General features: G+C 30.1%; 1 protein-coding gene across 1 annotated transcript; it reads right to left on the bottom strand.

Annotated features, from left to right (window-relative positions):
* Window positions 1-4,110: 4,110 nt before the first annotated feature.
* LOC109798925 (LRR receptor-like serine/threonine-protein kinase RPK2) lies at window positions 4,111-8,811 on the bottom strand. The gene is made up of 2 exons (XM_083072258.1): window positions 5,339-8,811; window positions 4,111-4,668 (listed from the first exon to the last, which is right to left on the bottom strand). The coding sequence occupies exon 1, from the start codon at window positions 8,553-8,555 to the stop codon at window positions 5,409-5,411; it is 3,147 nt and encodes a 1,048-aa protein (XP_082928384.1). The 5' UTR covers window positions 8,556-8,811; the 3' UTR covers window positions 4,111-4,668; window positions 5,339-5,408.
* Window positions 8,812-14,814: the final 6,003 nt, after the last annotated feature.

Raw genomic sequence — 14,814 nt, 5'->3', positions numbered from 1 at the left:
TTTTCAAGCTTTTTTATATGTAGTTTAGTGTAATTACCACAGGATGTTACCCCAACACTGATTAAATGTTGAATCAGTGGGCTAAAACTGGTATTATTCACTCGTACTTGTATTGTTTCAACCTTTTATGAAATAATGATAGCTATGTATTGATAGTGGGTTTTAGAAGTTGCTATGAGAATTGAGGAGTACTTTCAAAATTGAAAACGTTAATATATATGTGGGGTAGTTGTTATCAAAAAATAATACATTTGTGAAGATGGTTTTGTCTTCCGTCTAGTATAATTTTTTTAAGGCTTTCTTTTGTCTATGTCTATGAAAGTTAAAAGAAAAAAAAATGAATGAATAAAATCCACGTGTCTGGTGCATATAAACAAATATATGTATCATCAAATGGTGATTTGAGTACGTTGCTGTTGGACTCTGATGTAGTATATTATGTTATGTTCTTTTGGGCACTAAACAACCTTGGTTTCGTGTTGAGGATTACTTTTCACTTTTTCTTCCTTCAAATTATACCCCTCTTGTATTTCGGGAATTAATTTTTGGAGTATAAAGGAGGGTTATGTTAAAAATTAATTTCTGGATTGCGGGGATGTGAATAGGCTCTTGTTTAATCTCATATCCAGGAAAAAAGTTTCTTCTTTGATGAAAGAACTTGCTGCAATTAGTCAGACGCGGTTCAAAAGTACCGAATAAATGAGAGGAATATGGGCATTAAAAATATATAAATATATACTATTAAACTAGTAAGAGACTATAATACTATCGTGTACTTTTTTTTAATGTGAGATTTGGTATCTAGGGTTTATAATAATTGGCATATTCTTTGCTCAACTAATTGAGTTAAACTTTGTTAATAATTATATGAAAAACTAATGCCTGAATGCTCCATATGATTTTTTCGGAACATAATGAATGTTTACAATATAGTGTTGAATTTTTGCAACAAAAATAATAGATAGAGGGTGATATTTTAATAACTATCTAATAGAGAACTAATGATAAGTTGTAATGATATGTTGAAAATTCTCAAGTCAAATATACTTGTTGGTTAACTAAAATTTAATAGTGACCAATTTAACTTAGAATTTTCCTTGTCAAATTAAAAGCTAGTGATGACCCAACAAAGGAATTTTATTCTAACGTCAAGAAATTTTCTTAAATAGGTTTGACTACTAAAATAGGATTTTATGATCATATGAAGTGTGAAAATAATGTAGAATTTGTCAAAGATCACTAGATTACTTTAGTTTTTTTTTTTTAACTCATTATGTAATAGTTTTTCAATTTTTAGTTTATTATCTAATTGATTTGGTCTAAAATTTAAATTCGATCTAGATGAATTTAATTTAAAACGATTTTATTTGATCAATTTTCGATTTAGTCTTATTTTTCTCCGTAAACAATATTACATAGTTAACATATATAATAAATAATTAAATATAGTGAAAGTATTAAATATCTCATTTATATGTTATTATATAACTAATAATAGTTTAGTTCTTCACTATTAAACATAATTTACTTTTTTTTTACTAATAACCATAAATTACTTAATTATATTTTTATATTTTTACATTAATAATTAATAAGAATTGTCTTTAGTTAAATATATTTTTATAAATAATTTATGCAATAATTTTACAAACGAGAAATAAAAATATAAATACTAGTGGTATCATAAATTTATATATAGGAACATAAATGTAAGTATAAGTTCAATTTGAATTCTTGTAAAGAAATAAAAGTTTAATTTCAATCCATATATTAAACATGAATTTCTATCTTGCATGAAAATATTTTTATGGATTTTTTTTCAACGAGTGGATTTGTAGAGTTTTTTAATTTCTTATCAAATTTAGTTTTTTGTTTATCACAATTATTTATGAATTAAATATTAATATTTTAAAATAAATTATCAAAAATAAAAATAAATTTTTTTGTTAAAATACAAGTTATTTATCATAAATTTAAAATATAATTTATATATATAAAAATAAATTTTAATATGATTTATATATATTCAAATATAATATATAATTTATTATAAATTTTAATTATATATATAATAAACATGTATGTACGTTACATAAGCTAAAATACCAGTTATTTTTAAAATCAAATCTGAAATTCAATCTAATTAAATATTTTTTTTTTCGATTTTCAGTTTATTCAGTTTTTGGTTTATTTGATTTTTTTTCCATTCTTTTTTTATTAGATTAATTTATAAATATTTCTGCTCATACATTGTGAGAACGCAAATATATCTTCGACAACTCAGTCAAGTTTTTGTTTTTGGATTATTCAGTCAGTGATATTTTACTTAATAAAATTTAGTAAAAAATAATAATAATTCAATTACAACTCAAATTATCAAGTGAAACGATAAGTATAGAAATATGAGCAATGAAGCAACACAAAAAAAAAAAAAAAAAAATTACTAAACCAAAACTGAGTTATTTCCTGAAAATGGCTTCAAATATGGTAACAGGGTCATCAACTACTAATTACAAGTTACAAACGAAGGCTAGTGACTATTATCTAAGTGCTAGACTATGAAAATTTTAAAGAATATAAGAATTCTTTGAAAGAGATTAATAGCTGTCTCTAGTAACTTATTTTCTGCTATGAATAACAAGTATAGAGTATTTATGAAGAACTACTGTAACTTGTAAGACTATTATTATGAGCATTCTTATATTTCTTAAAATCTACACTATCGTGATTGTGCCATATTTTTCCTATAATAAAGATACAATCATAACTATGCTAGTTGACCTTTTGATATGTTTTTCCATGACTATTGGGTGGATTTCCTTAAAAGATGAAGGTAGTAACTTCAGTATTGCCCTTTTTGTCCCATTATATTATACCTTTTGACACTAATTAGTCTCCACGTGTCACGCATCTACACACTATTTAAACCACTATTCTGAAGCCTTTCTAATAGATCACATGATGATGATGATCTTCAATCACGTATTTGTTTTGGCTCATAATTTTTGTTAATCTAAAGGAACAGGAACAGCAACGAGGTAGTCACTGATGCGAAATTCTATTCTACTGTGTTATTTGGCCATCAAATTTGTCCCTTGCTGATAGAATATTCCTCAGCAACTTCCACTAAAATAACAGGTAGTCCTACACATTCAGGAGTCAACTTAATAGAATATCGAAATCGTTGTTGAACAGATAAAAATAGTGAGGATTATTCATTCATTCTAGTCATCAAAATTTGTCCACTAATTGTGACATATTCTCCTAATTTTCGGCCACATTTGCAACTTGCATTTTCCTTCTAGTAGTTCCTGTGGCCGGTATTCAAAGTTGCCTGCAATGATATAAACAATTCCATTCTACGAGCGTAGTATATGGTGTATTGATTTGATAACAATACTATCCAAAAGTCTTTGACTACGTTGATTTTATTTTCACAAGTTACTAATTATTAACACTAACGCACTAGGAATGATATGATCATTAGAAACCAAAGCGAGTTCATATCAACCCTCAAACCTAATCAATCTAATCCAACTAAATTACATTTCAGAGAAATAGAGTCGTTAGTTGAACTATATATATTTTAGTCAACCCAATTATAATTAAATTGGATAGCATGTTAATAAGTTTTTAACTCAATTAAGTTAAAATTATATTAGTAAAATATTAATTATATATTTAATTGGAACATATATTGACATATAATTTATATTTGTCTTGATCATAGAATTTATAATTTTTTAATTTTTCAAAATTTTAAAATATATTAATATTTTAATAAATTGATTTGTTTATCCAATTCAATTCAACCCAATCCAATTAAAGTAAAATTAAATTAGGTTATCTTGAGTTGTTTAACAATAATTAGTAAACCCAACTCTTTAATCCCCGATAATCAATTGCTTAAATTATTAAGATATTAATGTCTTTCTACGCTTAAGTTAAATATTTAAACCAATTCAAGCGACTCATAAAATGTGACATAATTAATCAATAATTTTATCCTTTATGTGGTAAGGAATTTGATACTTAGGTGTATGAAAAAAAATATATGTTTGAGAGAATTTGATAAGAATCTCAATAGAAAGAAACATAATAAAAAGAATATCACAGTAACAGCAACTTTTCATTTCAGTCATATGCCAAAGCAAAAATGATGGAATTGGAAAATTGTTTTTCTACCCTTCTTTCTATTTACATGGAACAAAAAATCAAAGCATCGTAATAGTAATAGGTTTTACGTCAATATGAATGACTAAATATTTACACCTTTCGGTAGAATTAGACAGAGAAGTGACTTGCATTTTTGGCATTTCTTTGAAGAATGATGACAATTGCTTCATCCCTCTATGTCATTAAAGAACTTTGGATCTTCCATAGGTCCCATGCGGTCACGCAAGGAAACCATCCAAAATGTCAAGAATCTTAATGGCAGGCACAGATGATGCAAATGAAATGGATGATGTTATTCACAAACATCAATCTAGCCATTACTTCACATTTCAGTGAAAATTGCTTGCACAAATGTGGAGGGAAACATCGGCTTTGTAGTAGCAGGAACAGCTTATACGTGTGTGCCACTGTGATGAGATTCCAAGTGGCAATAAACAACTAATCATGATAAGAGCTTTGCAGTTTCTGAACCTGGAACATTTTGCAAGTCACCTGTCCAACATGTACAAAATTGCAAGTGTCAATAATTAAAGCTTAATATGATCAGTACATTAAAATATACCCATGTTGTGCACAATTTATTTATTTCTCTTGTAGCTGCAATAAATTGTTAAAACTCATATTCAACTTTTGAGAGTATCATGGACAAGCTTAAGATCAAACACTGAAATCAGATTTAGGAATTTAGCAGTGTAATAGCTAAGACAAACTGTCAAATACTTGAAATTTCTTTCTCAGTTTTTTAATCCCTTTTAAGATAAGATGTTCGCAGTGTAGATTCATTAGAGAATAAGGGGAAACAAAAGGAAAACTGTATAAGTGAACAAAAGGAAAACAGGTTGAAGACAACAACTATTAACTTGTGATTAATATAAGAAAACAGAAAGAAAAAAAAAAAAAAAAAAAAAAAGAACAAGTATCTTAGAGGACATTTGATGTCATTGTTAATACTGATTAATGTAAGGTTTTAACAGATTCTTAATAAATTTGTGCAATTAAAGAAGGTGAATGGTTATTCATTCCCAAGAAGTTCCATGCGTATATGAAATAAGGGATCATGTAGAATGATTTTTAGTTGTATCCCATGCAAATACTACCAAACATTAAAATGATAAAAAGAAATTTGCAGAAGTAGGTTGTGTATTAGAATTAGATCACTCACCTCAGTCAAGGATTTTCAAGCAAACAAAAGCAGCATTCCATTACTGTTCAGCATGATTTACAGAAAATCTTCAACTTTTCAACTGTTTCAATTTCTCAAGAACTTGTTTCATTGATGGTCGAATAGAAAGAGTCTCTTCTGTGCATGTTAATGCGAGCTTTAAAAGCCCCAACAGTTTTTCCTTAGGCCCCGATTCCCACAAAGTAGATGAAAATAGCTCGGAACACCGGCCTTCGGTCATTAGCAGTTCTGCCCATGGAACAATATTGAATCCATTTCCATATTCAGAAAACGATGGATCAAGTGACTTTCTTCCCGACATCAACTCTAACAACACTACACCAAAACTGTAAACATCTGCTTTGTCAGAAACCCTGCAAGTGGTGGCATATTCCGGCGCGACGTAACCAAATGTGCCTGCCACATCAGTGGTGGCATGAGTTTCTGATACCTCCAGCAGCCGCGCCAAGCCAAAATCTGATATGTAGGCATTAAGATCTTCATCAAGTAAGATGTTGCTAGGTTTAATATCCCTATGAACAATGCGAGGAACGCAAGAGTAATGAAGGTAAGCAAGAGCCTCTGCTATGTCTTTTGCTATTTTGTAAATAACTGGCCACTGCACATTTTTCCCTGACCTGTCGTGTATGAAAGCTTCAAGGTTCCCCCCAGAAAGGTAGTTGTAAATTAAGAACATTTCAGCCTTTCCTACATAGTAGCCAATAAGTGTCACAAGATTCTTGTGCCGAATTCTCCCTAATGTCCTAATTTCTGTTTCAAACTGTTGAATCCCTTGAAATCTACCTATGGACAACCTCTTTATGGCAACGAGAAAACCTGGGGACAGTTCCGCCTTGTACGTTGACCCAAAGCCACCAGTGCCAATTAGAAACCGGATGCTGAAATTTCCGGTAGCCATGGCCACACTGTCGTAACTCAATTCAGTTGGAACATCTTGAAAGGTCACTACCTGCCGCCTTCGAATACTGCTAAGCCGACCGAATTTACTCCTTCCAGAGAAGATCACCAATACTATTCCCAAAAGTGTGCAGAGAGTCACAGAAGCAGAAGTGACCACAGCAATAACTAATGTCCTAAACTTCCTTTGTTTATGAGTATGCTGGATTTCAAGGGGTTCTGGAAGAGAAGCGGGTGAGTCAGAATACGGATCGGGACAAGAGTGCAGGTGTTCATTTCCTTTATAGGAATCACAATTGTGGTGTTGAAGATGAGGAATATGACCAGAAAGATTGTTAAAAGAAACATCCAGTTGAACAAGATTGGAAAGAGTAGAAAAAGATAAAGGTATTTCCCCAGAGAGGTTGTTGTGATCTAGCAACAGAATTTCAAGACTTTTGGCATTAGACAAACTTGTGGGAATTGTTCCAACTAGAGCATTGTGAGAAAGATTCAAAACAGCAAGGGAAGTCAATTGACTAAGTTGGGAAGGAATTACCCCTGTTAGATTGTTTCCTCCCAAAAGCATCCATTTCATGTTTTGCAAGTTTCCCAACTGATTAGGCAGTGATCCAGATAGTTTGTTCCCACTCAAGTCAAGATGCTGAAGCATCACCAAGTCACCTATACCAGGCCCAATCGACCCATCAATCTGGTTGTATGCTGCTTCAAAATCTGTCAACTTCAGGCATCCCAAGATCGATGCTTGCGAATTCCCACCAGATAGTTGGTTCACACTCAAGTTAACTGACAATGTCTTGAGTTCATTACAGTTTGAAACTAACTGATACGGCAGAGTTCCATTGAACTTATTATTATTGAGAGAAAGTGCATAGGAGACCTTATGATTTGCACTAAAAAGATTATCTCCAAGAGAGAACAAAGGCAAGGATCCCACAAAACTGTTCCAACTGAAATCATGGCTAACAACAACAGTGCTAGTCTCTTCAAAACCCGATCCAATGAGAGCATTCTTCTGAAAGCTCCAAACAGGAATATCAAAGTATGCATCATCATTAAAACCATCTAACTCTAGTGCACTCACCTGACACCTTTCTTTCCTAAATCCAGCAAGAGTGCCAGATATATTATTCCTGCTGATATTGAAGTACATCATACAAGGAACCTGAAGCTGCAATGTAGGCAAATACCCCACCAAATTGTTAGAACTCAAGTCCAAGAAGCTTAAATTCCTACACATCCCCAACCTCTCCGGCACCACGCCCGTGACATAATTCTGCGCCAAATTGAGCACTCTCAGAGAGCACAAATCCGACCAACCACTCGGCAACCGGCCGCCAAGATTCGCTCTTGGTGCCCACAAAACCCTTAGACTCGAAAGCAACAACACTTCATGAGGTATGTTCCCAACAAAGGCATTAAACTCTCCTCTAAACCCATCCTCCAAGCCTCCCTCGCTATGATCCTCAAACAAATCAGTAAGCACAAGCACAGAAAGTTTAACACAATTAGCCAACTCCTTAGGGACCCTTCCAGTGAGGGAGTTTCTAGAAACATCTAGAACCCTAAGCTCAACAACACCCCCAATCTCAGAAGGGATTCTACCTTCCAAAATGTTCCCATCAACCAAAAGGGTCCTCAAGTTTCTACATTTCCCAATTTGGGGTGGAATCTCCCCAGTCAAAAAGTTATGAGACAGCTTCAAATGCTTCAAGGAATCACAAGAACCATTCAACAGAATCACCCCAGAGAACTGATTATTCGATAAATCAACGATTTTTACACTCCCAGAGCCAATCATTTCACTCGGCAACGAACCAGAGAAGGCATTTCCAGAGAGGTTAACAAAACGAAGACAGCGAAGAAAAGTGAAACTCATCTTGTCGGAGATTCTCCCGGAGAAGTTGTTACCTTGCAGCTCGAGAACCTCGAGGAACCGAAGATTCCCTAAGCTCGCCGGAATCTCGCCGGAAAACATGTTCCCGGCGAGGGACAGGACCCGGAGCTCGGACAAGTCTCCGAGGGAGGGCGCCAACTCGCCGCCGCGAAGGCCGGTGAGGTTGAGGGCGGTGACTCTGCCGGAGAGGCTGGCGCCGCCGCACGCGACGCCGCGCCAGCGGCAGAGGGTCGGAGAAGTGCGGTTGGTCCAGCCGGCGAGAAGGTTTGAAGGGTCGGAAGAGACGAAGCGTTTGAAGCTGAGAAGGGACAATGCATCAGGACACGTGGCATTGAGGGCATTTGCGAGATGCGAAGTGAAGAAGAAGAAGAGAAGGCACCGAAGAAGGAAAAGAAGATCCATGTTTGAGAGTGCGTGTGTGTGTTTTGATTGAAAAACGGAAATGGGTTTGGTTTTTTTTTTCAAAGATGCGAACTTTGGTGGTGAACCATGTTGCCGGAAAGATCTCGCCGGCGGGGGTTTTGGCCGGAAAATGAAGCTCCGGCGGGAGTGGGAGTGAGAGAGTGAAAGAAAGAGATGTGAGTGTGAGTGGCAAAGCAGCGAATTACGTTGAAAAGTTATGTCTCTTTTGGAGCCAAAACGGTCACATTTGTCTCTCTCTCTTTGATTTCTGCAAATAAATATGACTATTTTATTTTATTTTATTTTATTAAATTTGTTTTCCCCAAGCGAAAAAATCAAAAATGCATGCCCTTCTTTTCTTTGACTTAACTTCCATTCACTGCTTTCCTTGGCTTAGTTTAATAAAAATGATTTTACTGAAATTAATTTAATTTATTAAATATATTATTGTGATGTATATTTCCATTATTTAATTATATCAAAATAGAGATTTAATAAAAAAATTATGTTAAACATGGCTTTTATTAAAAATATAAGAGTCTAATTTCATACCATCAATTAATTAAAAATTATTTCAAAAGTAATTAATACAAAAACTTGTAATCTTGTTATATACATTTTAATTAAACTATTTTTTATTCATAGGAACCAACACTTTTACATTTAGAAGTGTATTTAATGAAATTTATATCTACTTTCTTGAACATGACGATTTTCTATATTTTACTCGTACATCTATCTTGCTTCTGCTATACCTTCATGCTCCAATCAGTCAATCACATGTGAATGTTTCATTGTTTTTTGGTGTTATGATATATTTAATTTAGCAAAATAATATACAATCAGTGGCAAACCCGTGCCTGCCGCTTTAAACATTTTGTTTTTAGGACTAAAATATTTGCCTGTGGCTGTTGGTTGATAGTATAGTACAAGTACACCCAACAAGATCATATAGACTAAGCATAAAAATTATGTAGGGCAATAGTCCCTCTTGTCTAAAATTAAAAACAGCACAATAACTATGAAGATTCTATGAATTGTTATAATTTATTTTATATGTATATTTACGGGTTTTTTTCAAATTATAATATTTTAATTTAATAAATAAGTATTTATTTTATGTAAATTTGAATTTGTTATGAAATAGACTAATAGAGTGAATGACTTAAAGTTTCAATGACAATCACAATATGGCGCAACGGTGATGTCAAACTCCGATGGTAACGCATATAGGGATGGCAAAAATAGTCACATCCGCGAGTATTTGTGGATAAAATCCGCTACGGATAATAAATTGATAGGTTAATTGGGTACTCGCGGATAATGGGGACGAATAATTTTTTACCCGTTTATAAATAGGGCGGGGGCGGGTATGATGATATCCATACCCGCAGGTACCCGTTTAATATTATTTTTTAAATATCCTAATTATCATTGTACCACATAACCTTAAAATTACACTATTTCATCTTATTTTCTTACAAAAGTGAGGTTGATCAAGTTACCGACATGTGTTAAACATGTTATAGAATTATGATGGATGTAATTTGATTAATTTTCTAGCTTTGATTGGACCAATAAGATTTATGTATTTTAAGTTATTTACTTTCATTTGGAATTATGAGATTAAATTATTGTAGCTTTGTGATGAGACTTTAACTTACTTGTGAGATTGATGTATTTTAAGTTATTGATTATCTTGAATTTTTATTATTATTTTAACAAAATTAACGTTAAATAAAAGTTCAAAATTAACATTAAATTTTTATTTTTAATATTTTAATGACATTAAAATATAAACTTAAAATTATTTGTAATATAATTTTTTTAATTTCTTAAAAATTTTATAGATATCCACGGATGGATATCCATGGGTATTCAAGAAATTCATGGATACCCGCTTAATGGATATTCGCGCAGATATGGGGTGAATATGGGACCAATTTTCATTCAGCGGGGCGGGGGCGGGTTTACTATTACCCGCCCCCATGGGCCCCATTACCATCCCTAAACGCATGCAATAATTCTACAACTTAAATTTCTTAGATAAATGTAATTAAATGACAGTAATTGTGTACTTTAGTGTAGAAATTCCCTTTATAAATAGACATTTAAGTGAGAAAGTGTATTGTGTTAGTTATGTCTATGTATGCGTCATGTGTTTTATATTTAATATAAAATCTTAATATGATTTTAATTAGGGTTTGCTTTAGATAAATTGGACTAACTCTATTAAAATAATAATAATAAGATCGGACATAAGACTGGTCTTCATATTAAATTTAATATTTATTTTTAAAATAAAAAACATAAAATATAAAATACATATAATTCGATGCCACAAGTTGCAACAAACTATTTGTTTTACTAAATAAGTGATCAATTATGTGAAGTTATCTCACTTAAATTGTTTACAAGTTAAAGCAAATCAGTTCCTGAATATTAAATACAAAATATTGCGTGAAAGTTTTGATGATAAAGTTAGTAAGATTCTTTTAACTTGTTATCTAATTTTTTATGTTTATTTATCATAATTATTTTTGAATTGAAGATTAATATTTTTAAATAAATTACTATTAAATAAAGATAATATTATACTTATAATATAAATTATTTATTATAAATATAAATATAATTTATATGTTTAAAAATATTTATTTATTTAAATTTTAAATACAATATTTTTATATATAATTTAATATAAATTTTAATTATATAATAATTTTTTTAGTACTACACAAAGTAAAATATTAATAAGTTATAAAGAAAAAAAAATCCACTTTTTTTAGAATTCTTTTTTCGATATTTACCAATAACTTAATGGTAGAAAGTTTATCAACTGTCAAATAGCCATTAAAAGATAAAGATATTATCAATGAGCTAAAATATCGGCATGTAGTGTATACAATGTAATTTTTAAATTACTTCCTCCGTCCAATTTTATTTGACGTTTACGATTTTTACTAAGAGCTTAAAAAACCTATAATTAATATGTCTCATTTTATAATTTTTTAATATACTTTTAAATTTTGGATTTTAAGAATACAATAAGCATTAAAAATAAAAAATATATTAATTAAAAAATATTAATAATTAAGGATACAATAATAAGAAATATTTAATATTACATTGATACACGGCAATCAAATTGAACAACATAGAACAAAATGAGTAAGATATATTATTAAATAATAGTATTAATAATTTAAAATACAAAGTAAAGGATAAAAAATTGGCAACCAATGATTGTTGATGTGGCGATCCGGAGGCAAGGGTTGAAGGGATAATTAATGCTACTAATGAGGAGGTTGAAATTGCCATTGCTATTGCCTTTGTTGCAATCTGTGGAAGGACCCCATGAATGCTTTGCTTTGCTTTGCTTCCATCAACTTTGCCCATTGTTGAGAAGTGGTCAAAGCCAACAAATCCCAAGCCAAATGGGAAGCTTCTAATGGTAGGGATAGGGATCAAAGTCACCAATATCATAAATATGTCTCTTCTTCCAACTCAACTTCAATTCATACTTGAAAGCATTTCACAAATTGCATCTTGTTCTAGATATATTTGTTAGTTAGTGTTCTAAAATCTCATTTGAGGTTAAAATATTGACTTAGCCTTGCATCCTAAAGCCACCTACAATGTGTCATAACTTGTAATGAAACATTACACAATAATATATTAGAGCTTAATTGCTATGGATGAGAAGTTTATATTTTTAATTAATCAGAAATTATGATAAATATAGTTTTTAAAATAATTATTATAAAAATCAGTAAAGTTATTATAGATATATCAAATTGTGATTAGATTAAATTATTTTCTCATGAATTATATTTCCTCTAATAATTAATTTTTACAAGATTCAATTACCTAATTTACTAAAAGTAAATAAATTTATTGTTTTACTTGACAACATTAAATATATTTAGAACTTATTTTTTTTTTCAAAATTTCCCATAATATTAATGAAACATTTCAACAACTACTTCTAAAATTAAGAAAACTGACTTTAATTAAGATTATTTCTTATACATTAATATATACTTAAAAAAATAACTATAAAAGATATTTTATATCGAGTCTTGTTAAAAAAAATTAAACAAAACTTTTGATTTAAGTCTTATTAAAACGGCTGAAGAAAGTAAATAATTAATAAAACTTGAAAATTTAACATATCATATATTTTTTAATGGAAATCTACAAACTCAAATCCCTTCTTTATATGAGTGTGATAAAAAGAAAAATAAAGGTTATAAAACATAAAAATACTATTAAAAATAAAATTAAAGATTAAGTTATGACAATTAAGACACTAAATTATTAGAGTCAACCAAATAGTGGAGATAGGAATATGCGAGTGATTATTATTCTAACATTAGTGTGGCAAAAAAAAAAAACATTAGTATGATCAAGTAGTAATTATATACATACAAAAAATATAGTCATGTCTTTAACAAATTTTAATCTCTCTCAATCTTTATTGAGCAAATTGTTACTTATATGTTACTCTATTGGTAATATTTTTCATCTTCATCTCTTTTTTAAAAAATAAATTATGAAATTTAACTTAACTTTATAAAATTATAAAGTAGTATTTATTTTTCACTTATATACACTCTATTATACTCATATCACTAATAGATATGCTCTCCAATATCTTTCTACTACAAAATAATTATACATCTTTCTCTTTAGAAGTAGAGTCTCGTTATACATAATTAAAAACTATTTATATGTTTAGTTGGCACAAATAAATTTTCTATAATATCATACACTAAAAACTATTACATTTAATTTATATATTATATATTGGTGGATCTTATTATTGATAATGTTTATTAAGCACCATATTCTTTTTGAACAATTGCGGTTAATTAGAATTGTACAATGACACAAACTAAACAAGCACCGATGCTTATACTAGTAGCATTTAAAGAAGGGAAAAAATCATATAATAAAAAATTGTGTTGAAACTTTTTATTGTAGTTATTTGCGAGACCTTTTCTGGAAAGTTTTAAAAGTTATTAATGGTAGAGAAGAGATGTCTAAATTATAAAAGTTAAAAATAAATGATGTATAATAGTGGAACCTATTTAAGAAGTAAAAAGTATAAAAAGAGAGATACCTAGTTAGAGATGTTCTTGGTTAAGGTATTGTCAAAATAATCATGTTTTTGTGTCACTCACAAATTTTCAAGCACCGCCAAGTCCCATTCAAAATCTACTACAACCCATAACTTCAAACTTGTGGTCGTTGTCATCTACCAACACAACTACATCGCCACCAAACCTTCCAAATCTTGATAACCTAGAAAGAATTGTGGCAGTGTATGATTCCTCAAAATAATGAAAATGGAATTTACTTTTCAAAACAAAATTATGTTTATCTCAAATTTGGGGGGAAAGTTGGTAAACCATAATGAGGGGATTTAATCCATCTTCTTGTGTTGACGGTGGAAGGATTTCTTCTTATTTTAGAATAATTTACTAAATTTACTCCCAAAGTTATAAGTACAGGTAATATATGTATAAAGTATATTTAATTTGTTATTTTCATTAGTCATTCGATATATTTTCAGAAATTAAAATTACCCATTAATTTGATCTTTAATATTACAAATAATCGGTTTGGTTTTAAATTTGACGGTTGCTCTTAATTTGCTCCTTCAATACTTCAATTTGATCATTATAATTTATAAGTTCATTTGTCCTCTAATATTAGGGATTAAATCGGATGATTCACGATAAAGTTATACTCCATTGATTGTTGAGAGTGAATTGACTGGTAATTATAATTTTAGAGGCTAGTTTAATGATTATTTGTTCATATTTTTTCTCCATTTTTTTTAAGTCGAGCATACACAATGTTGCAATAATTTTTTTTATATATATTATAATAAATGTTATATATAGTGTGACAAACTGACATTATGCTAATAAGTCAAATTTTACTAGAGTTTAGATGAGTAAGTTAGACTTAAAAGAAGAAAGTCTAAATTATTATTAAGTTTTTGGTTATTTTAGTAACTCACTTTCTCTTTTTTGTAAATAATCTTTTTTATAAATATTTTTTGAATTTTGATTTTTGTATTTTTAGGTTAAGTAGTGTAAGAATTTATTTTTTTGTAATTAGTACTTTTAGGATGTAATTAGTATTTTGAAAAGAGTGTAATTAGAAAATGAGTTTTGGACATATTGGACTTGAATGACCCTTGAGAGCATCTCTTAGATGCATAGTCTTTGAAGTTAGACATCCACTT

This window comes from Cajanus cajan, chromosome 4 (genome assembly GCF_000230855.2).
Source record: "Cajanus cajan strain Asha chromosome 4, NIPB_CcT2T_4, whole genome shotgun sequence".
NCBI classification, from domain to species: Eukaryota; Viridiplantae; Streptophyta; class Magnoliopsida; order Fabales; family Fabaceae; genus Cajanus; species Cajanus cajan.
Note: the sequence above shows the minus strand (reverse complement) of the source record. Positions and strands in the feature narration are given on the sequence as shown.

What these genes read in the sequence shown, in the direction of transcription:
- LOC109798925 (XM_083072258.1), bottom strand. Translation starts at nt 8,555, where the DNA reads ATGGATCTTCTTTTCCTTCTTCGGTGCCTTCTCTTCTTCTTCTTCACT.